Source organism: Xenopus laevis, chromosome 9_10S (assembly GCF_017654675.1).
Source record: "Xenopus laevis strain J_2021 chromosome 9_10S, Xenopus_laevis_v10.1, whole genome shotgun sequence".
Classification (NCBI taxonomy): Eukaryota; Metazoa; Chordata; class Amphibia; order Anura; family Pipidae; genus Xenopus; species Xenopus laevis.
In genome coordinates, this window is record NC_054388.1 from 89,397,700 (window position 1) to 89,424,544 (window position 26,845).

Here is a 26,845-nt window from a genome sequence, read left to right on the forward strand (position 1 = left end):
ATAACCAAGAGCTTTAGCACTATGGGCTACAGGATTTGTAGAGTAACAAGAGAAGATAAGTCTGCAGTATAACCACAAGCTTTAGCACCACGTATCCTCTTCTACAACAAGGAAATATGGTCCCCTGTATCACATGGCATCATTCCAAGGGGCGTAAGAGAAATTGGTCAGGATATGTGCTACAGGATTTGCAGAGTAACAAGAGGAGATAGGTCTGTAGCATAACCAAGAGCTTTAGCACTATGTGCTACAGGATTTGTAGAGTAACAAGAGAAGATAAGTCTGCAGTATAACCACAAGCTTTAGCACCACGTATCCTCTTCTACAACAAGGAAATATGGCCCCCTGTATCACATGGCATCATTCCAAGGGGCGTAAGAAAAATTGGTCAGGATATGTGCTACAGGATTTGCAGAATAACAAAAGGAGATACGTCTGTAGCATAACCAAGAGCTTTAACACCAATGTGCTACAGGATTTGCAGAGTATCTAGAGTAGATAGGTCTGTAGCATAACCAAGAGCTTTAGCATCATGCATCCTCTTCTACAGCAAGGAAATATGGCAAGGTAACCTAGCTCCAGTCCTCAAGGTCATTATAAGGATAGTTATTAGGTTTAGCTTTTATTTTAGCCAGAAGAAGTGATTAACTAATGACCTGACCTGCAGTCAGGCAGGGATATAGTTAGATCCGGGCTTGTCAATAGCTTGGCATGTTAATGTTCTGCTCTGGGTTTGTGATTCATGTAAATAGATTATATAGATTATGTATGCTAAATCACACCTTGCACTATTATTTTCCCACTAAACAGTCTAATATTTATATGACCTAAATATGCAGTGCAGCTCTGCTGAAGTGGAAGATATTATGAGCGTGGACAATGATGTATCTCTGTGCTTGATATAGACTGGTTTTCAAGAGCACTTCAGAATAAAATGCTTTGAGTTCTTCTAGCACCCAAATGATGCAATGCTTCTCTGAGAGTTAATCGGAGCAGATTCAGAAACTCCATCTCTTCTTCAATCTGAGTGATGCTGGGGATGGCTCATATTCACAAACCACAGCTTAATTGTCCTCATTCTACTTGAATCACAAAACCGGGCATCATTTTCTAATTTCACATAGAAAATTGGTCCACATGCCTCTGCTTATGTTCTTGAGTGTCTATGAAGTGCCCAGGCTGTTGCTCCTGGTTACCGAGAGGTATTTCAATGTCATTTTCATTTTCTGAGCTCTAAGGAAAAGCAGAATTCAGAAGGAAATAATTACACAACGTTGTGAAATTATTACAAAACTTAAATTTAACATTAACTCTTTTGCCCAAATTTACTTTTATTCCCTTATGATTTTGCAGCATTGGCATTTGACCTTGTGAAAATAAGTTTACTGCTATTTTTGTAGGCTGTTTGTGAGGATTTGCTGATTAAGCCTGAAATGGCTGTAGAGAAGATTTAGCATTGTAAAATACCCATATAAACATTTTTCACATGAGACTAAAATGGGTATGCACATTAAAATACAATTGTGTGTTTTTACATACATTTCTTTCAGCAGGTTTTAGGATTTATTTGTATCTGTTGTATTCATGCAGGAAACACAAAGTATTAATTCTATTGGTTTATATCTCTAAAAATGTGTGGTTTTTCTATTGTGATCATATTGGACCACTATAAATCAATTCAGATTTTTAGAGGTGTTCGGATTTTTTCTCCACTAGAAATCATCCGAAAAACTTGAATATTTTCGAGGCATACCTATTTCTCTGTTTATTGTTAAGCGCTTTTTTATTCCGATTTTTTAATAAATCTCACAGCATCCGTAGTTTTAGAGTTTGTGCGTTTAGTCGTGATTTCAAAAACCTCTAGAAATCCACCTTCTATAAATAAGTCTCCACGACTGTTAAAAAATAATGTAAAGATCAAATAGCCCCAACACGATTGTTTTGCCTCCAATAAGGATTAAAATATAATAGCTGGGATTAAGTACAAGCTGCTGTTTTATTATTACAGAGAACAGGGAGATGTTTTAAAGTGTTCAAGCTACTGTTTTATTATTATAGAGAAAAGGGAGATATGTTTTAAAGTGTTCAATTATTTGATTAAAATGGAGTCTATGGGAGTTGGCCTTCCTATAAGTGGAAGCTCTCTGGATAACGGGTTTCTGGATAAAGGAGCCCACTGGAGGATGCTGTATTAATTGTAAATAGATATACAGTAAGTACAAACCACAGCAAAGTAGATAGAGGTAAGATATCTACAATAAATCAATACTAGACAAACCTAAAAAATGTAAATAAAAGTTAGCACTATAATAATATTTGTTGTATTCAATGTTTTAGTAGGTTTAAATGATGTGATAGAGCTGAGCAGTAGCAAAGTCCCAAAGAAGGGTTAATGGCAATTGTGGACTATTAATGTAAATATAAATTGAAAGAGTAAGAACTGCTAAGACCTTGCGCATATTGATCATCCCTAAGAGACACTGGAGATATCTGCTGGTAAGACAAACCCAATAACTGTAAAATGAGAACTATTTCCAATATTGCTTTTATAAATGTACTGCAAATGATACACTCTGGTTGGACATAATGCTGTCATAAGTACAATAACCTTGTGTCTTCTGTGAATACTTAATCCAGTTATTTATTTTTATGTTCGTAAAAGTACAGAGCTAATGAGGAGATGTACCATTCACCGGGAAATTGTAATTATGCCTGAAGATTACTTATCTACAAAATTCTCTGATAGGGTCAAAAATGATCTCTTCAGTATCTATCTATCTATCTATCTATCTATCTATCTATCTATCTATCTATCTATCTATCTATCATCTATCTATCTATCCACCTATCTATCTCTATCTATCTATCATCTACCTCTATCATCTATCTATCTATCTATCTATCTATCTATCTATCTATCTATCTATCTATCTATCTATCCATCCATCCATCTTATATCTATCTATCTATCTTATATCTATCTATCTTATATCTATCTATCTTATATCTATCTATCTTATATCTATCTATCTATCTATCTATCTGTCTGTCTGTCTGTCTGTCGATCTATCTATCTATCTATATATCATCTGTCTGTCTGTCTGTCTATCTATCTATAATCTATCTATCATATGTCTTTCTGTCTGTCTGTCTATCTATCTATCTATCTATCTATCTATCTATCTATCTATCTATCTATCTATCTATCTATCTATCTATCTATCTATCCATCCATCCATCCATCCATCTTTCTATCTATCATCTGTCTGTCTGTCTATCTATCTATAATCTATCTATCATATGTCTGTCTGTCTGTCTATCTATCTATCTATCTATCTATCTATCTATCTATCTATCTATTATCTGTCTGTCTGTCTGTCTATCATCTATCTATCTATCTATCTTTTAATAATAAGAATTTCCTATAGCTTTCTATTATTCCAATAGAATTAATTACCAAAAGATTCAGCATTGTTTGTCAGGTGGTACAGGGTTAGATTAAGTGCATCTCTAATATCCTATTTGTCCCCACAACTGGCACAAAGTTAATGATGTAAAGCAATAATACGAGAATAACAGAAGTCTTAAAGAAATATTTGTTTTCTTGGTAAAAGCAGCCTTATTTGGAATACATTTTTCACAATTATTGTTTTTTTCATAAAAACAAATTAATTATATAATTATATTGCTAAAAATATATATATCATTAATTAAGAGATCATTTGAAAGGAGTTATTGTTCAAAAGATTGTTTTCTAAAAATACATTTGTCAATTGTTCATTTTTCCTAAAATTCACTGGAATAATTTAGCAAATTATTAATAACAATGAAACGTGTTCTGTACAGCTATTGAATCAAAGTACATATATTAAAGATAAGTTAGTTTTTCTTAAACTTGCAAATCGATAAGGCTTATTCCCTGCTAATTGTGACATTTGACTAAAAATTGATTGACTGTCATATTTTGAACTGCAGTAAACAAGCCTGGAATATAATAGAAAGTTTTATATTTTCTTTTGCCCCTTTTGCAGGGCATTTTTATATTGAAAACCCCCAGTTATTGGGTAACGAGCTCTTGCAGGGCTTGAATTCTATACAGATGACTTGTTCACATAAAAAAATCTATTAGATGATGGTGAACAACTAGTTAGTACAAGGTGCCCTGTATGCTTAGCACCTTTTGTTAGAACCTACAGTGGAAATGGAAAGTGTGTACTTTAACAGGCTCTTCATCACAATGTATTACAATGAGTAGCATATTTTGTTCTCACCTTGCTGTGACCAGGGCTTCTCAGTAATCACATTAGCTCAATGTACCTTTAACATTAATTGATGTGTAGCCTCAGTAAGTTTCGATGGGCTTCCTGGTCTTATACTGGTCTTACTGTCTTATAGGTAACTCTGCACTTGACTCTGTATCCTGATGAAGGGAGGGTGTTCCCCATTAAATGTTGATATTTTGGCGCTTGAATAAATGGGGTATGCTCCCCAGCTGCATATACAGTACGTGGTGTAAGTGCGTGTGTATGGCTTCATTCAAACTTTTAGGGGCACGTTTACTTAGGGTCGAATATCGAGGGTTAATTAACCCTCGATATTCGACCATCGAAGTTAAATCCTTTGACTTTCAAATATCGAAGTCGAAGGATTTAGCGCTATTCGTCCGATCGAACGATTCGAAGGATTTTAATCCATCGATGGAACGATTTTCCTTCAATCAGAAATTGGCTAGAAAGCCTATGGGGACCTTACCCATAGGCTAAAATTGATGCTCGGTAGGTTTTAGGTGGCGAAGTAGGTGGTCGAAGTTTTTTTTAAAGAGACAGTACTTCGACTATCGAATGGTCGAATAGTCAAATGATTTTTAGTTCAAATCGTTCGATTCAAAGTCGAAGGTCGAAGTAGCCAATTTGATGGTTGAAGTTACTAAAAAAAACGTTCGAAATTCGAAATATTTTTTATTCTATTCCTTCCCTCGAGCTAAGTAAATGTGCCCCTAACTGTATTCCAAGGACCTAGCTGGCCAAACAGTAAGCCTGCACCAGCAGTAAAGTCTATGGGTAAATGACGGCTGTGCGGTGAATCACTACTACATTACTGGCCTCAAGCTCATTTATGGAGGCCATTTTAAACCCCATATGCTCTCTTTGAAATACAGGTATTGGACCATGGAATGCTTGGGTTCTGTGGTTTTCCAGATAAGGGATCTTTATGTAATTTGGATGACCATAATTTAAGTCTGGTAAAAAATAATTTAAACATTAAATAAACCCAGTAGAATTGTTTGGCCTCCAATCAGGGCTAATGATATGTTAGCTGGGATCGAGTAGAAGGTACTTTTTTATTATTACAGAAAAATAGGGAATTTTTTGATTAAAATGGAATCTATTGGAAATGGCCTTCCCTTAATTCAGAGCTTTGTAGATAACAGATCCCATACCTGTACTTAGGACCTGTACATTGAAGCCCTTTTCAGATTAACAAAGATTTTATATTACAGTGTGTCAATTCAATAGTTCGCTTTAAGCTTGAAACACATTATGGCAGTAGAACAGATTGTGGTTATTAGTTTTGCTAACTTCTTCTCCCTTCTGCTAACACTCTGTCCATTGTGCTTATATATACGCCGTTGCAGGCAAAGTAACAACCAATCATTTTGCTTGCTTTCTGTTCATTTATGGGAATGGCGGGTGTATTTACAGACTCATTCAACCTGGCTAAACATTTTTCTTTCTTAAACAATGTGTTGCTTGTCCGAAGCGTTTTGGCAGCACGTCCCGTTAACCAGAGGCAGCCCTGTGTCCCGCTGCTAACCACAGATGTGGTGCTGAAAGCTGGCCTATGTAATATCACAGGGCCGTTTTGTCTGCATTGTGTCCTATTAGCATCCACAGAGGGTGCTGCTAGTAGAAAAGTAAACAAGCAGATTGATTATTGCCCTCTGTGTGTTTGAACAGCCTTCCTTTCTGAATAATAAATTCTTTCAGTACATATCCCAGCCTCATGCCTGGCTTTGCTCTCTGGCGTCTGTAAGCAATGAAGGGAATTAGTGCGAACGAACTGATGCAGGACATCATTTATCATTGCAACCAGCGTTTAGCAATATTTCCCGCACGTGAATAATTGTATAGAAAATTGTATAAAAACTGTGAGGCTAGCGGAGGCTGCTGGGAGAATATATTCAGAAACAGCTGGAAGGCAGCAGTTTGCTATTCCAGATACAAAGTCATCGTTATATCTGCCCTGTGAATCTAAAAATCAGATTACAGCTCTGATAAATGGCCAACATTTGGTTGACAAATGATCTAGTCTTTAATCTCCATCTCCAGTTCCACCCCAGATTTATTAAGACACTAATGCCCTATCCATAACATTATGTTTTCAAATCAGGTCATAGGAGTGAAACACCAGAGAGAGCAGAGATTTTCTTTTTGTATCTGCTGTTCCAATGCCGACATATAGCTGCTGGTCTGTGTATGACGGCTGACCCTGTGTGGGAGTGGGGGGCTAAGGCAGAGAAGGCCCCTTGATAGAATGTATTGGCAGCCAAATGATTGGACATGACAGCATTCACTAAGGGCTATGTCCGTTTAGCTGTACTAAGAGGGCAAACACTCATGCATAAACACTCAATATATTATAGAGTGAAATATGACATTGAGACATTCCTAGAGCAGACTGGAGCTTTAAACAAGCATGCACTGGCTCTGGTATCTGCTAAACACAGGCATGAACATGGGCAGAAGGAGGCATCTTACCTTCTGTTAAAAGGCACATGTTACTCTGTTATGATCAGAGCACCTCAAGCACTTCAGCCCTTTATCTTAAATCCCTGACACACATCATAAATACACCCCAGTCTTCTCAATATAAAAAAAACAGTAAAGTATAAAAAATTGCTGCTTGAGAAGCTCTAATAGCTTGTAAATACATCAGTTTAGTGGTGGCAATCTTGTCCATATTGTAAGGCAGATAACAGATAATCTGTTTAGATTGCATCGGTTTAAGTTCTTAAATGGTCATAAACAGGAGTCAAACATCATTAATGCTTCTTTACATACATACAGGATTAAAACCTTTGTTTGTTTTTTTTACAGAATAATACTTCCTTCCCAAAAACAATTATTGGCTGTTCCAATTTTGGACGGTATAGCCATTACAATATATTGCACCCTGTGTCCATTAAGCTACTCTAGAAAACACGTTAAAGATTAAAGCAAGACCAAAGCTTAACAAATAATTAATCAAGGCACGTTGCACCATATGTTTACACTTCTGCACCAGCCCAAGGTCACCACAACACTTCAGCAGTGACGATATGTCCCTTCAAAGATATCCCCAGTAGATTCCCAAATTATTTGTATTTGTTTATATACAATATCAGAGAGGGTATCAGCCTGGTATCCTTCTAAAGAGGGCATTTATAGCCAGAAAAGGCTAAATGTAGTAATTAGATTTATTTGAGTAGATTGTCTAATTGTTTACTTGAGAGTTCTTCAACCTGCAGCTTTTGCTCTAATGCGACTTTCAATGTCTCACAGACAAAAAATGACTCACAAATACTGTGACTCAACAACAAGAGGCTGAGTCTCCAAATTCCATGCTCCCTGCATTGCCCTTCTGCACTCTTCTCTGGACTATATTGTTCTGTTACATGCAAATAGAACCATGGAAGTTAAGGTGGCCATACACGTAACTATTATGATATTTCTTGCGACCATCAGACTTTAGACATTTAAAGCTGAATCGTTATATAAACAGGTGGAAAAAATAGAATCCAACCTGTATCTGACAATTCAACAGTAAGCACTGGCCGATGTTCGGTTGCCTTAAAAGGTGCCCAATCAAAATTTTCCGACTTGGCCAATCAAAGAGCTGACTGATGCTATCAACTGGCTGCCACAATACAAGCAGCAAATATAATATCTGTGCATGTATGGCCACCTTAAAAATGTATATAAGTGGCCCACATGGTCTGTGTATGGGGTTCTAACAATTGTTTGCCTGGGTGAAAATCAGCAAGATATCTGACAGACAGGAGGGCTGTATTGACATGTTGATCTGCATAATCTGACCCCTTGTTCTTCCTGCTGTTGTAACTCTGCAGTCCCTCATATAATTGTGAAATATTGTTAAATGAACATAGTTTGCATCCACTTTTGTTGTATACAGGGTTATAAAGTGCAGACATTGTACCCATTGCCCTATAGAGTTTGCTTTCTAAGAGAGGACAAATCTTAAAAAAAAACTATAGAGATCCTATTACTAAATGTCTAATGGAGGAGAATGGATAGTCTTATCAGTGCAGAAAGTAGTCAGGAAATTGTTACCAGAAGGCATTTGTGTCCCCAAATTGCTCTGCTGTTGTAGTCACAAACTTCCAAAAGTTTAAAGGGAAATATACATGATTTGGCCCCCCTTAACTGCTGCATTCTATGCAAAAGACTTCCAGGGAGAATGAAATTTAGAATATATGGTACTCTGATTTGTATCTATTTGAATACACAGTGACTTGTATGTTTATATTGATATTTGCATTATAGGCAATAGTGGACGCTACCTTATTGTAAAAAGTGCTGTTTATAGAGATTGCATAATTTAGGCGATCAGTAAGGCAGCTCCTGTGTATGTAAAAATTCTGCAATGTTTCGTAGCACAGGTGTTTAACAAAGTTGGCCAGGGAAGTTGGGAGTTGTAGTACAAAGTCAAAAGGGCTGCAAAGGGGCTTTCTTTAATTTGTAAAGAAAATGTAACCCAGTGAGGCAGATTTTGCTCTGTGATTCAAGAAAAACTCAAGTAAAGAATATGTCTGCAAATGCTCTATTTTATATAATGAAACTTACTCTCGCAGACCAGAGGTTTAGTCCTGTGAATGAAAAGATCCATAAATTGTCCACAGCATGGCCCCATCAATTGAGTGCCAGTGACACTGCTCATGCTCAGTGTGCAGAAGGCTGCTGTTGAGAAGCTTAGACAGTAGCAGAAATTGAGGTTACATCTGTCATGGAAGATGATTATCGATACATTCTAAAGCAAAAGCAGGTCCTTATTTATCATATAGGCAATTGAGGGTCTGTGCTTAGGGCAGCAGCTTTAAAGGGACCATCCTTGGATGCCTATATAGTAAATCATTTTTTTTTTTTGTTGCAAAAAACCTTTTCCCACGCCGCATATATATCCATGAAATCCAGCAGCAGAAGTGGGGGGGTAGGGGGTACTGCTGCCGGGGTGCGGCAGAAGTGATGTCATGAGCATTCACAGTTCATTGTGACCCCCGCTTCCATTGTACACGTTCGGTGCGCACAGGCCGGAAGGGCATGGTTTCTATGCTTCCCTGTACTGTGAATATGAAGTAATTACTAATATAAATATATTGTGACATTTATATTCTATATAATACACAAAAGCCATGAATATCTTGTAAATTATATCCTTATAAACGGTGAGTAGTGATGTCATCAGTTATAAACGGTGAGTAGTGATGTAATTTCTGTCACATGACTCACTAAAATTTGTGTATTATAATAAATAAAGTACCCCCAGTTGTAAAATATGAGGATATTATAATTTACCTCGGAGTTCCATGACCTGTATAAAAACACTCGGCCTTCGGCCTCGTGTTTTTATAGGGTCATGAAACTCCTCGGTAACTTATAATATCCTTATATTTTACAAGAGGGGGTACTTTATTCACTATATATTGTAATTGGGTCCCTAAGCTCAGGTAAGCGACAACAGCACAAAGCATGTGAAGTAAATCAGGAGCAAAAAAAAAAAAATGTGGAGCTACTGGGGGAATATTTGAAGGCTCAGACTTTCACTGCTAAAATTTCTAATTTTATAGCTTTGTATTTAGCTAGGTTAAAATGTAAGCCCTCCATGAATGGAGGCCCATGGGGGTCACACCAGTAGTCTATTAAGGTCTTTGTACTGAAAGTGTACTTTACAAACAAAACAAGGTACAGAATTGTGGATCAGTAAATTATATATTTTAATGTCGCTTAGAGCCTGATGAGGAGTTATGATATTTCTTATTTTTGCATATTTTTTCCACTGTCTGTACCACTAAACAGGATACTTTGAATAATTATACAAATATATATTTGTATCCATAGGGGCAAATTTACTAAAAGGCGAAGTGACTAAAGCGGGCAACGTCATTTTGGTACTTCGCCGATTTACTAACGGTCATTGGCATAACTTAACAAGCGAAGGTGATAGACTCTAGCGGTACTTCGCTCCCTAATGCCTGGCGAATTTGCGCTCTGGCGAATGGACGTAACTACGCAAATTCACAAAGATGCGGATTTTACTGAACGTTACCTCTTGTGCCAGACTTGCCTTTGCCACCTCAGACCAGGCGAAGTGCAATAGAGTAGATAGGAGTTATTCAAAAAATAGTTGAACATTTTTCTAAGTCCCAAAAAATGCTAGGGTCTTTTCCTGTTTCAGGGTGATAGGCTGAAAAGGAGCGTAAATTTTTTTGGGGTAACCGGCTTCCCCCCTACATTTCCTAACATATGGCACATAAACTATACACTGGGCTCATGTGTAGGGCAATATAACAACTTTATTTTATTTTATTAAGGTTCCCTGGGCTTGTGTAGTGTAATGTATTTGCTGCAACATATATGTCCATTGAAATTTAACTTCCCGCCGTATGCAAATTAGCCAACGCTAGCGCAACTTTGCTTCGCTTGGTGCAGTAATGCTAGCGCAACTTCGCCAGCGTTCGGCGCCCTGGAAGCAACTTTGGATTTAGTGAATTAGTGTTGTCCTGCCAAATCTACGCCTGGTGAAGTGTTGCGATGTGAGCGAATTTTCGGAGGTTAGTAAATTTGCCCCATAGTATCCTTTGATGTCTGTTCTGGTCTTAGCACTTGGTCGGAATATGTTTGACTAAATATACTTTAATGTGGAAAATCAATTATTTAATTACATCAATTAGTTTTCTAAACTGAAGAAAAACATGCGTGTGTGCTCCAGCTGGTTACTTTGTTAAGTTAAGCAATAAAGTAATACATACATTTTAGTTTATATCACTAGCCTAGGTTTACATCCCTTATTTATACATAATATATACTGTATATATAACTGTATATATGTTAGCTTGTTGAATGTTTTCATATTTTTTGGATAATCGTCAGAAGACGGACCCGTAGGGTCTTGCAGGAATGTGTCATGACATCTCATAGTACATATGACTTCTTTCCTTGTATATTCATATCAGTGGAACAATCTTGTTTTGAGCTTAATTTTTTAAAATACTGTTTGCAGCAATCATTACCTGTCAGCCTAAGGAGATATGTCTGTAAAATGTGACTATAAATTACACTTGTCTTAAAGTTGAAGTTTACATTTGTCTCAAGAGCCTCCTTAATGCAACAAAAAGGAAGACTTAATTGTCTTTGATCCTACGAAATGTGAATATTAACACCACAACCTTATTTCTCTGTGCAGATAAAATAGCACCAATTTTCCGTCCCTCCTGAATGTCATCACCTCTGGGTCAAATATATTAAAATTCAGTCTTGTAATAGACTTAGCATTGACTTAACAAGGGCTGCAATGCACTCAGGAACAGTTGGCCGTGTAACTAAGAGTGATCTAGCTTTCAGCACTGGCTGCCGATCTAAGTGTTATTAAAGTTTGACAATGGTTTCCTGATCATTTCCTGAACATTTCTCTTGTATACTGACCTTGATGGGTCAGCTGTTATTTAGGTTCACATGCCAAAATGATATGTAGCTTTGGCATGTCTCTACTACATCTTCAGGAGTAATGTTTTTGTCTGTGTATAATAGGAAAGACCTGTCTTTTCTAGAATTATTCTAAAAAATATGAATTATTTATTTATTTATTTTGAACACTGCCAAAGTAAACAATCTCTCTTCCACTGTGGAACGAGGCAAAGTCCTAATTAATGTAATGCAAATTGCTAGCTCGGGTAGAAGCTGCCAATCATTAAGCCAATAACTGAGAATGATACAGCCACATTCCATGTACATGGATGCGTTATTCTTCAGGCCCCCTGTGATTGCTAGGTAACATCATCTGCTTGTTAGAGGACTTCATGAAATCTTCGAAGAATATATATAACCATCAAATACTTGGTTTTTCACTGAAAGTGTACTCAGCTCCTCAGTAGGTCTCCACCAGAATCTGCAAGTAAAAAAACGTGAAGACCCATCAAAGACGATTAATACTACTGAAAATTACTTAATGTACTCCTCTTTGCTATTTCTTGGTAAATGTGGGAAGTTATTAAAGTTGTCAAGCTAAATCATTATTTCCATATCTTTGTAGCGATTGCTAGGGTAACACAACTGAATGAATGCCAAGCAGTACATGTTTCCCCTCCTCCCATTAACTATTTAAATATCAGTCTATCGCTCAATCATTCATTTCACAGCTTGGTAAATGGCCTTTCCATGAACGCAATGCAATATACAATACACTTTCTTGGTCATACGCAGACTTGACAGCTTTCATCCAGTCATCTCCTTCACCGATGGTGTTGATGTGAGCAGGCTCAGAGATGCATTTTGAGAGACTTCAAACACTAATGGCATCTTAGTATGTATGGCGGCAAGTAGATGCCCATACACTAAAGAAAGGTTAGGTTGTGTAGGTAGTGTACTGAACAGGGATTATCACATTATAACAAAATTCGAAATTTTTGTTTTTCCTGTGAGAGCCACGATGAACATTTTGTGTCTTCTGCTTGATAATGCATGGCTGATTTTCATGAGTCAGAATCAGCATTCAATTGGGAAGGAATTCTATTAGACTTTTGCCCTACTGGAAAAATTGTAAAATATTTACTTATTAAAAAGCCTGGATGGATTTTTGACAGGTTTATGGATGAAAGTAGGATTCCTTACACACTGTACAAATGTGAATAACTGATGTATTATACTGTATGCTTCCTGTAGCTGTCTGACTTTCTCCCATAGCTGTTCATGATTTGGGGACAGAGACATTTGACCAATTCAAGTTGGACCCCTTACCAACCAGTCTAAAATGCCTAGGTTTCCTGTGGTTTTCATGGCTATAGACAACCATTCTTGTCTCCATCTACAGAACCAGACGGCTCTTACGTTGCGATTGGCATGTCAAGTTTCTACTGATGTCAATATAATGTAAGAACCAAGAACTAGCAAGACTAAAGACAGAAGAGGGAGCTTCTAGTGGCAATGTTCTACATTTTAATCTTCATTTCTCTTTTCATTCCCACATAAAGCAGTATCTACAGAAAGCGATGCACAGTTTCACCAATGTAGCTATGTAGTCCGGTTGGGTCATAACTGTCATCTATCTTATCTTTGAAACCACTACTTCTCTCATGGATATATGGACATTACATCCCTATTAATAATGCAACATAGCTGTCACATTACATTTTTCTGCCATAAAACAAGACAGAACATTAAGGGGCCGATTCATTAACTTCGAGTGAAGGATTCGAAGGTAAAAAGCTTCGAATTTCGAAGTTTTTTTGGGCTACTTCGACCATCGAATGGACTACTTCGACCTTCGACTATCGAAAGATTCGAACTAAAAATCATTCGATAGTCGAAGTACTGCCTCTTTAATAAAAACTTCGACCCCCTAGTTTGGCAGCTAAAAGCTACCGAAGTCAATGTTAGCCTATGGGGAAGGTCCCCATAGGCTTGCCTAAGTTTTTTTGATCGAAGGATATTCCTTCGATCGTTGGATTAAAATCCTTCGAATCGTTCGATTCGAAGGATTTAATCGTTCCATCGAAGGAATAATCCTTCGATCGTACGATCGCAGAATTTGCGCTAAATCCTTCGACTTCGATATTCGAAGTCGAAGGATTTTAGTTCCTAGTCGAATATCGAGGGTTAATTAACCCTCGATATTCGACCCTTGATGAATCGGCCCCCAATTGTACGCAGAGAAAAATAGTGGCAATTTATTCTCTTTTATTTCTTTTTGTATCACAGTAAAATATTCAAAGTACAACTTATTTATTACAGCCACACAATAAAACATATGGAAGAGGCAAACTACATTAACATCTGCTGCCTTCTCACCATCTGCTTCCTTTGGCGCTGTTCGTGCCCAGACTTGCCAAAACTGTTTGTTCTCCAAGGGTCTTATGGCATAATAATTGGTTCTTTTATTTAATTTCAGATTTTAGATTTTATATCTGTCAGACCAAACCATATCATTCATTGTTGCATTCAAGTTTCATTATAATTCCTCACAATATGCCATGTTCCTTTTGAACAGACATGTGTACTTCATATCAAATTATTCTTGAAGTTGTTTCTTTGCATCTCATAATAGATAATGTTTTGCTCTATTTTGTGCCTTCCTCTTAAGTGTTTTAGAGAGCTTTATGTATTATTTTTGAGATGTCATCAATAAGATACTATCTCAGCAGTAACAGCTGTTGTCTGTTCATGTGTCCTTAAAGTGTCATCACTTATAAGTAGTGATGAGCGGATTTATTCGCCAGGCATTTGTAGCGAAATTCCGCACTTCGCCACCTGCAATTGTTTTTGCGAAACTGCGGCAAAAATTTGTCTCAGAAAATTTTGCCGTGAGAAAATTTTCACCTGTACAAAAAAGTTGCCATAAGAAAAAACGACCATTGACATGGTCAATGTCAATGCATTTCGACAAAAAAAAGTCGGCAAGACAAAATTGTCGCGGAGACAAAAAATTCGCCATAAGAAAAAACAGCCATTGACTTTAATGCAATTAGCGTGAGAATTTTTTTTGCGTGCAATAACCCTTTTGACCCCATTTTTGTAGTTTTGCAGATTTTTTGTCGAAACGGGACAGATCTGCTTATCACCTTAAACAAAAAAACACATTACAATCTTTTGGGACTACAAAAACCTGAAAATGGCTGTGGCTGGCAAATCATTGTACACATGCCCTTTGTATCTTAGGTATGAGAACTGTGATTATGTATATACCTGTTTGCATAGTATTCACAGAAATGGGAGCTAGTGAGTTGTTCAGTATAGGCTTTCACAAGTGAGATGTGAAGACATCTGTTAAAGTTTGAAAGATGTTTTATTTTACCAGCCATCATTTTATTGAAGACAAATCTGATTTGCTCTGCTGGAGTGAGCAGTGATTAAAGCAAACCTATCGCTCACAAATCAACTAGTTGACATCTGAGCGTTGTGGAGATGTTGGCTCCCCAAGAGTGAGTTACGGGTCTTTTATGACCCATCAGTTATTTTTCTTCTAGACAACTAGAGCAGTTGTAACCTTGGGATTACCTGTTTATCTATGGCCATTGGTACAGAGGTTTTCATCAAACATGTGACCGATATAGATAAGACATCCTGCAATTTTTTGGACCATTTCTAATCTCTGTAAAAATAACTGCAAGGGATCCTAAAGACAGGTTAGTATAAGCTGCAAAATAGAGGTCATACAGTATGGTGTAATGAGCCTGTGAAGGAAAAATATCTCTGAAACTTTATACATTTTATTTTTTTTTAATAATTAATTGTACAAGTCATTGTAAATCAATACTTTGAAACAACTTTGCTCCTGAATATTAAGATATTTCATTTTTAATCGACTGAGTTTTTTTCAAGTTTTTTTTTAATAAATAAACATGCATTCAAGTTTGGTAAGTTTTCGACTTTAACAAACTTTCACAAACGGGTTACAGAACAAATGGAATGAGGGGACCATATATTTCTACTAAAATTACTTTCTAAAATAGTGTCAACATCTTTCTCTGAAATAGGCTTCTTATACTGTCTTTAAGGGCAGAGACAAGTGAAGATTTAGTCACCCAGCAATAAATCGTCTCTTCTTCAGATGACTTATCTTCCCGAAAAGCCGGTTAGAATCTAAAACGCCTGCAGGAAGGCACTCGGAGCGCTTCGTTTTCCGAAGTTTCCTCGTGAGTCAACTTCGGGCGACATTGGAAAGCCGAAGCAATCCAAGTGCCACCCCGTTGTCGATTTACATTCTAGCCAGCGAGAAAGCAGTTCGGGGAGATTAGTCGCCCGAATAAGAAGCGATTTGTTGCATCTTCCTGAAATAGCAGCATGTGTCTCTGCCCTAAATGAATGAAAAATAGCATTCCATATGTGCTAAATATACAACAATGGCATAAAAAGGCTTTTTCATGCACCATAAGCGTATGTGAATATCGTCGTTGATTTTATATCAAGAATAATAGATTATTTTTCTCATTGTCTGAACAAATGCTGTCTAGTCTAGAACATGGATATGTTCAAGCCTCTTAATACTCTCATAATTGTGACCAAGACTGAAAAAAAGAACAATCTGTATGTTGTGATGGCAACCACTGTTTCTTTGACTCAGATGGTGCCGACAGATATAAATGAATGGTCTTTGTGCAACAATTACGCTTTTAATGATACAAATTAAAAGCAAAACACCAATGTTCAATGTTTTTCAATGTAACACTGTTTTTTAGTAGTACGTATGTGTTGGCATATGCCTTATATAGAATAGCATTAAAAGGTAATTTCATTTCAACAGCTAATATGGTAAATAGATGATGCCCTACTCTAATGTGATGTAAACATAACTGAAAGGTTTGTATGGAAATTGCTTCCAGATCTTGAGCATAGCTCTAGCTTTTGAAGAAAAAATTTCCCATACAATAACAAACATCTCCCCTCCCGTCAACTACAGTAAACAGCATGACACAAAATATCAGCATTCAATATTACATTCTTGGTTCCTTATAATGAAACTTGGCATATCCTGCCTGAAATAGCACTGATACCTTTCAGGCCATGCAGTGTTTTCAAAGCTTGCTCAAGCACAGCATGGCCATTGTTAGACCAATACAATTAGAAAAGATTCTACTACATAAGTCAACACTGACCTCATGCAATAACGGTACTGTAGATGTTCACTAGTACCATTCACTTTTACTTTGGAAATCTTCCTTCGGGCAGTTGGTTTCCATATACTTTAGAATCTCCAATATGTTTGAGATTTTTATTTAGAAAGACTGGCATATCTGCACAGGGAATTTTATAGAATGTGAAGGGAGCATGAAATGAACTGAAATTCATGCATTTTCAATCTTTCGTGGCAGATAAACATTAGTAGAGTGTTAAAGCATCAAATTGTAACTTCTGCCTAGCATTACATTGCTCTTGTGTCTCTTGCTAACACCAATGCTCTCTTCTCCTTCATATAGGACTTGTAAAAAAAGAACCAGGTTTTTTGAACAAGAAGGTAGTTGACCACATCACTTGGGGTCCAGATGCCCATGCTCCAGAATGTCAGCTTGAGGAAAAACACCAAACTATTCTTGCACAAACAGTAAAATTGTAATCAATAAATTCTGTCTATTATTTTATTAAACGGTTCCGACACCCTTTAACATAATCTAAAGCAAGCCTGACCTGTTTTGTGCCTAAATGGGGCACATAAGGTGGCCATTGACGAAACAAGCTGATCTTTCCCCGATATGCCACTAACGGGCATGGCTATATTAGGGTAATCTGGACGTTCAGCCCCATGGCCGAACGATCAGATTACGATGATAGCGCAATGGGCTCTGGCGGGATCGGTTGGGACAAAATTAAACCTGTCCGATCGACCAAACGACCGATCTCCGCCGGACGAAAAATGTCGGGACTCTCTACACACGGTCTGAAAATCGTACGAATCTGAAATAGGATCTTTAGTTGTAGATATCATAGGATGTCATGGTCCTGTTTGTGCCGGCTCATGTATGCAAAAATTTGTTTGGTGTTTCTTCTCTTCTTCAACCCTCAAAAGTACTTTGGTATTTGGCTAAGTAATTTCACAATCACAAACCAAAGGGCAAATGCTAAGTATATCTTAATTTATGAGGTTAATCAACAGTTCAGCCATTCATCTGTAAATACACAAACTATCTCTCCAGGTGGTAGGGCAATTATGAGTTTGAAAATCAGTTTTTACCTACTAAGTTTAGGAAGAGTCCGTAAGCAAAAAACATTTGACCAATTAGTAAATGCTAGCAGGTTCATTATGCACCAAATTCATTTTAGGAAACTTCCTTCTAGATTTAATAGCCATGAGAAAACATTTGATGTGGAGATAACCATGAGATTTATTTTGCATATCCGTGTAAAGAACTTCTAAATTACCTCTGAGCAGGAGTTTATTATGTCAAAAGGTCCTAGTTCCATTGTTACTGATGTCTTTATTACTGGTTGGCTATCCAATTTAGACTTTAAAAGCATCCATAAAATGGCATCAGAATATTAGTGCTGAGATCAAAGCATATTCATTTTCTCTCTGTGTTTTATCGCTTTGCATGCATTTGCACTGAATTACCTGTGAGATTAATCAGTTTGTTTAATTGCTGCTAAGTGGAGAGAAGTGCCTCCTCGCTAATCCTTATTCAGCTAACTTCAAAAGGATTCTCTCTTTTCATTTCCATATTCAGCGATAAATCAATGTTTTGTGCAGTGATGTTACCTGTAACCAGAACTTTTGGGGCCTGTATATCAAAGAGCGAAAATAGAATTCTTCACAGTTTATCCTAGTTTTGTTGTATAAGATTTTTAGATGTATATTTATGAAAGGGTGACACTAGAATTTTCTGTATTTTTGATCTTTGCCCAGAAATATCCTGCAAGTATAAAGAGCGAGCCATGGCAAACCATGTTGAGATTTATTTTCACCCATTGATAAATATGGACCTTTGGCTACAACCTCATTCATAATAAAAGTTTTAAAGAGGTCTTACCTATAAACCTGTCTGGGAGTGAACATTTATCTAGCTATATAGCAGTGGATGTCAAAGCTGAATTTAATGTATGGTTTTATATACCAGCAGAAGTTTTAAAACAGTCACTGTGCTTTGTTTACTGACTGCCCTGTCTTTTATTTCATTACCATAAAAAGAAATGCTATGTTTTACAAGTGTCCTTCCCTCTGCCTATTATTGTCCTTCCTGCCTGATACAGCAGCTTTCTTTTGTTGGTTAAATGACAAAGGAAGGGATGTTTATGGTGGAGTGTGTTGCAACAGGCATGTTGCTCTTCTAAAAATACAGCTATATTTATATATATTTTTATAGGAAATCTATGGAGAGCTTGAGGAAACAGCATTTGGGCTTCTGATAAAAGAAAACAGCCGGGCAGCTGACTTTGGAAAGTTTGCAGAATTCATCACCGTAGTCCGACAGTACGAGGAATCCGTTTCCAATGTATAGGAGGCCTTGATATGGGTAGTGTCATTGAGACCAACATCATAGTTTTTGATAAATATTATTAGTGACATTAAGGGGCACATTTACTTAGCTCGAGTGAAGGAATAGAATAAAAAATACTTCGAATTTCGAAGTATTTTTTTGGCTACTTCGACCATCGAATTGGCTACTTTGACCTTCGACTACGACTTTGAATCGAACGATTCAAAATAAAAATCGTTCGACTATTCGACCATTCCATAGTTGAAGTACTGTCTCTTTAAAAAAAACTTCGACCACCTACTTCGTCACCTAAAACCTACCGAGCATCAATGTTAGCCTATGGGGAAGGTCGCCATAGGCTTTCCTAGCTTTTTTTGATCGAAGGAAAATCGTTCGATCGATGGATTAAAATGAACGATTTTTCCTTAGATCATATTAACGAAGCAAATGCGGTAAATCCTTTCGACTTCGATATTCGAAGTCGAAGGATTTTACTTCGACGGTCGAATATCGAGGGTTAATTCGACCCTAAGTAAATGTGCCCCTAAGTAATGTTTATTCTGGTAGGATGGGGAAACTGAAATAAGGTATAAATAGGTAATTTGCAGATGATCTTGCATCTAGTGTCTTGCTGTTCCCTGGATTTTAAGTACATCTTGAGGTGCATAGCAAAGTACTGTCAGGAGCAAGGCCACCCTGTTCTGACTACCTACTATACAAGTAAGGGAGCAGGAAGGTATGTTCTTCCAAACAACAAGCTAACATTAAGAGTATAGGTTATTCCTGAGAAGTGTAACTCGGTGGTGGTGGTGGTGCCGTGTCTTAGCCACAGAATGTCACAGCATTATTACTGAGCTGCAAGTTCTTCATCAGTAATTCATTAGTTACACCTTAACTCAAAAAGTCTTTACAGTCAAGGTTTCCTTCTCTATCATTACTATAGTGAATTTTTATGCTATCAGCCTTTTATACCCCTCACCTCCTTTTCCTTTCTCTTGTCTCCCTGTTGCTAAATGTCACAACATTCCATTAAAACAGATAATTCGACTGGCACAAACATTTATTATTACAATATTATTAAACTTAACTCATTACTTAGCTTAAAGGAGAACTAAACCCTGGATAGTCCCCCCTTCCCCCTGCTTTCTACCCGCATAGTGCATTATTCCAGAAAGTGTCCCTGGTAGCATACTCACATTTTTATGCAGAGTATCGCAGCGGAGTTCATGGGTGCCATCTTCCGGGTCTCCGCACTTCTTCTGCAAGGGAAAGTCGTATTTGGTGAATGCTCAGTTGGAGCGGTCCTGTATTTGTACCAACTGCGCATCTGCTGAAAAGTTCCTGGAATTGCCGAAGGGAAGGAAGAAGATCCGAAGAAGACCCAGAAGATGATGCCCATGAGCTCCGCTGAGCTACTCTGCATAAATAAGTGAGCATGCTGCCAGGGACACTTTCTGGAATAACATACTATGCAGGTAGAAAGCGGATGGACTATCTAGGGTAGTAGATTTTCTAATTGGGGTGTTTAGTTCTCCTTTAATACTTTTAATCCTGAGCAGTTTGGTGGAGGGACAGTGTGTTCAGCATCATGCCAATGCAAGAAGCCACAATCACACTTCCATTATGGATCCTTTTTTCCCTTGGTTTAAATATTCCTCATGTAATTCCTAGCCATGCACATTTCTTAAGTCTGTTGCTAGCTTTAGAGCCCACTGGGAGGGGCTGTACGTGGAATAAACCAGAGTAAGCCCCATTACTGATTCCATGACATGTCATTTATTTCTCTTCCCTGAAAGTGACAGGAACTCTTTTTATATTTCATTTGACTTTTATTGAGGCTGGTCTTGTGCCTGACACCTGTTGAATGTAGTACAGTTTTCTTTTATGTTGTCCATTCAAATGTGTTGTGGAACAGTATAAAAAGTTAGGCTTGTTTCCATGGATGTGTCTCGTATATAGATGACATTAATGATCTGTATTCCAATGATTCTGGAAATCATTTATATAACCTTGCTCACTTCACTGCTTGTCTGTTTTGTTTCTTCAGTTGAGTGAGGTCTGTTAAAGCTGGGGTCTTACCTTAAAATTGATTGATTAATTATTGGCTGCACCTGAAATGCATAAGGTAAAAAGGCTTTGATGTTTTTAAGCTGAACAAATAAAGATATGTTTTTTAATTGGAAGGCTAGCTGCTGTCTATACATTTTTATTTTGAATACAGATTCTTACAATTAGTTAAAATGAGAGCTTGAGTTGTTTCAAAAGAAACTTTCTTCTGTATTAAAGCAAGTCCATATTGCTGTGTTGGAAAATGGTGGTAGAACTGGTTAATGTAGCTGGAAGTACCTAAGACATGGTAACTAGAATTTAAATCAGGAAAGTCTGAACCATGGTTGAGGTCCTAGCACAGTTCCAACAGCAGTGTGCAAAATAAACAGACCTAGCACATTACAAAAGTATGTAGACACCAGTCTGTCCAACATCTCATTTCAAAATGGCATGGACCAGGCTCTAGAGTGGACCCAGGTCAGCAGGGTCCATCAGTTTTTTTCCCGGTGTCCCACTGGCCCAGTCTGACACTGTCCTCTGGGAAGGTTTTCACTAGATGTATTTTTCTACATTATCCATTCATACGTGAGAGGTTGGGCACTGATATTGGGGACTAGGCCTGGCTCACATCTGTGTTCCACGTTATCCCCTGGGTAAAACAAATAAGGATGCTTTTCCCTTAACTGTAATGACGTAATCTTTAGTAGAGTTGTGTGATGTACTAAATTAATTTCAGGACATTTAATTACTGAATGTACAACTGCCAGAGTCTACATATTTTTGTTCATTCAGAAGAAGGCTTTCAATGTCATTGACTCCGTAGCTGTAGCCATTTCAGGACACTTTTAATGTAGAGAATACAGAGAAGCACATGCCAGAGGCAGGTTGGAGACAGATGTAGAATTTTAACCTGGATAAAGGTAGAGAGTGAATGTAGAAAGGACAGCACTGCTTATTGGTCAAACACCCACATTTACATTGTTCCTAAGTTACATAGTTAAATTGGGTTGAAAAAAGACAAAGCCCATCAAGTTCAACCCCTCCAAATGAAAACCCAGCATCCATACACACACCCCTCCCTACTTTCACATAAATTATATATACCCATACCGATACTAACTATAGAGTTTAGTATCACAATATATAACTTGCATTTATATTTGTTTTGCCAAAGTGCATAACCTTGCATTTATCAACATTAAACCTCATTTTCCAGTTTGCTGCCCAGTTTTGTGACTGATTTATGAGCATATAACTGACAATAGACCTGGTCTGGAGGATTCTCTCTCTCTTAACAGTTTCATATTTTCTTATTCCTACTTGCAGAATGGTTATTTTTCTCACCGGCCCAAAGAGAAACACCGGACAGATAGCAACAATGAAAACTCCGTCCCTAAAGACTTTGAGAACATTGACAACAGTAATTTTGCCCCAAGGACTCAACGGCACAAGTACCAAACAGAGCTAATAAAGAAGCCTGTTAGCAAGCAGAAAGAACATATAAAGAGAAAACTCGCCTTAGAAGGCAAGGTAAAAGAAAATTCTCTGCTGGGCAAAAATTCCAATGAGGTGTTAAAATATGTTGGCAATACTTCCAAGAACACCAGCAAAAGCAATCTGAAGGATTCATACAAAAGCTCCAAGTCACACCACACCAAGAAAAGTGGCAACAGCTCCCCTGAAATAAAGTATGAGCTACCTCCCAAATGTGAGATAACTGGCAAGGAGGCAATATCAGCACTTTCTCGGGCCAAGTCCAAACAGTGTCGACAAGAAATTGCAGAGGTTTATTGCCAACATAAGCAGGGGAAGCTCATGCCAGAGAAAGTAACAAGACTGTGTCCTCTGGAAGGTGAGATTTTCCAATATTTTTCATATCCTAGCACAGATCAAAAGAGCTTGCAGTCTAAAACATCATGTTCCTTGATAATCTATGGCTTATATTGCCATGAGATATTTGTTTTGTTTTTTTATTGGACAGATTTCTCTAGATAGTTTTTCTGCAGAACCTTGTAGAACAAAACTATATAAATTAGTCTTTGCTCAGCAGACTGGCAAAACCTCCTGCAGTGCTCTGTCATCTAAGTTATGTTTCCAGAAATTTTCGAGTATGGTACAAATGTTACATCAATGTCTGTGGAACTGAAGCACATTGCATTGCTCTTTAAAAAAAAAGTACTTTGTGGGCTGTCCGAATGGAGAAATTAACCAGGTTTTTAGAGAGAAGCAACATCTATAAAGTAGGCATATCGGGCCATTGCCAAAAATATTATGAAGAAGGGATATATATTGAGCAGCATGTCATATTCACCTATTTAGAGCCATTTTTTGTGAAATATGTCATCCCATCAATAAAGTTCACCTGGAAATTAATTTCTTTTGTTGGCTCAGAAGGCCTTATAGAAATGAAATTCAATGCAAATATACCGCAGTTGAAACCATAAATTGCATTAATAGAGTTTACATTTTGAACAATCCCCCATGGAACTTTTCAGGCTGTTAAGTCCAGTGATAATTTGCATTAAGTTAATTCAATATCAGCAATATTAAAAGTGTATTCAGGGGCATGGATATTAATAGGTCTTCATGCACATTATGTTTTCTCATTGAACTGGGAATCTGGTGGCCTAGTTGCAATTGACTGGGTATTTGAACAAATGTTTTTTTAAATGTAGCTTTTAAAGAAAAGTACAATGTCCATGTCCATGGACCATGTTATATTTAAATATGTATATAATATGTTATTATTAATAAGCTTTGGGAGGTCCAAAATCTGCTGAGCGAGTAAAACTATGAAATAGTGATCACTAGCCAACACCAATACAGGGGCCAAAAAAAAAAGAAAGGTTTGTTAAAGTCACAGCACCCTGAAGTAGATGTGACACACAGTATTATATTTTATTGATATAATATTCTTTCTCTGATTTGTTACAATGCACAGAAGTCTAGACATGCCTCTTGTTGAGGCAACATTCAGATGATACCTCAAAGCTCACTACATGGGATTAGACCTCTAGTTCACAAACCGTGGGGGTTTTGTCCCTCCTGGGGGACAGTGAAAGGGGGCTCAGCCTGAAGTTAGGGATGGGTTCTCCTAGATACCACTGAAAGCCCAGGTAGAAGGGCACTTAATATTTGGGGTTGACATCTTTATGTATGGAGTATAATCTTGGAACTATGGCTGATTTGGAAACATTTCCTTGACTAGTATTGGACTGGAGCACCCACCAACCCTAGACCAAGGGCACACTAGACATATGGTTGGCTTCTCACCGCCTGTGTTTTGTATGCAGAAAAAAACAGATCTGCCAGGCATGGCATCAGCAGAGAGAAGTGGACCATATGCCAATGTGCCCTTGGCCTTGAATGTTTTTTCTTGCTTTAGAAACACACTGTTAAGCCCATGTTCATTGTGCATGCTGACATTAATATAACCATGGTGCTTGCCCTCTAAATGCCAGTTCACTAAAATCTGTGGCAATGAATTTGGCCTTTGTCATTTCTCTGCTAAGATAACCCTATCTTTCTCACAGCGGCACAAGCAGAACCTGGAATGGGGAAAGAGTTAATGCTCTATGCTTCAAGAAAAATCCCAGTACCCCAACAGGCCAGTCCAAATGTAAAATATGAGGCCTTGCAAAGGCAGGGAGCTAACACCCACTGGGTCAGACTATTCAGCTTGGCTTGTGCGTGCCACACAATTCCCCATCGATGGCATTTATCGCCATTGCAGTCAAACATCATCCAGGTGTTCAATATTCCAGGATTTATAAAGCCTCATGGCAGAGAAAAAAAAGATCTGCGGTCTGTTTCCTGACGATGCTTGCACTTTAAATATTTACGCATTAGGTTAACAGATTCATTTATTATGTTTGTGTATAGAGCTGTGGCTTCCACTGAGATGTCATCCTCTATGTAATTCCCTTGCATTCAGCTACAGATGCACACTGGTTCAAAGCTACACAGACGCTAAATGGGGATATCAATCATGATAAACAATTCCATGGAGGGTGCTTGTCATAAAGTCTTACTGAGGCAGTCACATCTGCTCTTATCGACAGGAATTACTTTCTGCAAATCTATTTCTTTTTATTTATTTTCCTATTGTTTTTTATTCTCCCTTGCCAAGAAAACAGTCTGGTGTGAGATATCTAGAGATAAACATGATTATATGAAATATTGAAAGCACAGAGCGAAAGCTGTTCCATGCTCTGAAGCTGGCGTGACAAATATTTCCTTCGGGCAAACGTTTGCCTGTTTTCTAAAGGTTATTAAAGGAGAAGGAAAGGGATCATCGCCTGGGGGGGAGCAAAATGTAAATGGTTGCTTCTGAAATTTTGATTGTTAACCGGACACCCCAGGTCCTCCTCTTCACTGAAAAAAGCACTGGTCTAGGGTAATACTGTAGGAGCACCTCTCTTTCCCATGAATCTCTAGTGGCTGATGTGCAGTAGAGTGATAACAAAATTAAAGCAAAAGTTAAAGTTTACTCTACTGCACACAGTGGCGTAACTAGAGTGTGCTGGGCCCACCTGCAAAAAAATCTTAAGACTGGCCTGGCGCATTACAATCCCCATCCTCCCACCCACTTACTCTGCTCCGCCTCAACCTACTCCCCGCCCCTATTCCGCTCATTCAATGCTGACTTGAGTTCCCCTTCCTCGTCGCAGGTAAGAGAGCAGCTGGGAAAGAGGGGGTTTTCTTATTAGCTATAGAGGAAGCGGATCCCACAGTCCTGGACCCCTGTTCCTCTGCCCCCTGTGACTGCGGGGTCTGCTTATTTTATAGTTAAGCACAAAAGAGATGAAAGGTGATGGCAGGTGCTTGTAAATTATTACCTTGGGCTGGAGCTGTTTTAAGTTAAGAGAAGCACCTGCCTCAACAGTTTGGCACCCCCAGTACAACTTCCACACTCAGCTTTGCCAGAGGCTAAACCTGAACAGAGGGTGGGGCAGATAGCATTGGGGGTTGAGCAGTGATGTTGGGGTGGGCATGATGACATCAGAGGAAGGAACAATGATGTCAGTGGTGTTAGTGAAAATGGCTCTCTATTTAGTTTTCTTAATGGTTTGGGATCCATTATACAGAAATCAGTTATCAAGAAAGCTCTGAAATACAGAAATGCTAATTTAGAAAAACAATTGCTTATTTTTGTTTGATTGGACATTGGTATTTTTTCAACCCAACTTAACTATGTAACTATGATTTGCTTTTTTTCTGTAATAAGAAATTAACTGTACTTGATAATAACAGCCATGTGAAGTTGAGTTGATTATCTTAGTATTTAAATGTTTTTTATTGGCCAGATTGTTCGGGTTTCATAAAGCTGAAAAGCCCGAACAGGTCTTAGAAAAACGGAACTGTCCAGGTCAAAACCGAACAGGTGGCAACCCTATAACATGTCCAAATAGTCATAATAATATACAAATTGATAACACCAAATGGATAATGTAAATGGATATATACAATTACAGGATTTAGGCAAATCACTGTTCACTGGGATCATGCTTGCTTTCTCTTTTTGAAGCAATTTCAAACTCTTTGCATTGAGGTTATTTATGAACACGCCCAGAATTGCTTTAAAATAGATGGAATGAAGAGTGCAGGTTGACACAATTC

At 37.8% G+C, this 26,845-nt stretch overlaps 1 protein-coding gene across 2 annotated transcripts in view; it reads left to right on the forward strand.

Annotated features, from left to right (window-relative positions):
* The window catches only part of xylt1.S (xylosyltransferase I S homeolog), a 196,852-nt gene that overhangs the window by 83,406 nt on the left and 86,601 nt on the right, over positions 1–26,845 (forward strand). For both annotated transcript variants that reach the window (XM_018239112.2, XM_018239111.2), the window contains exon 2: positions 22,553–23,078. In XM_018239112.2, coding sequence (XP_018094601.1) covers positions 22,553–23,078 — 526 coding nt within the window. The remainder of the gene's footprint in view (positions 1–22,552; positions 23,079–26,845) is intronic.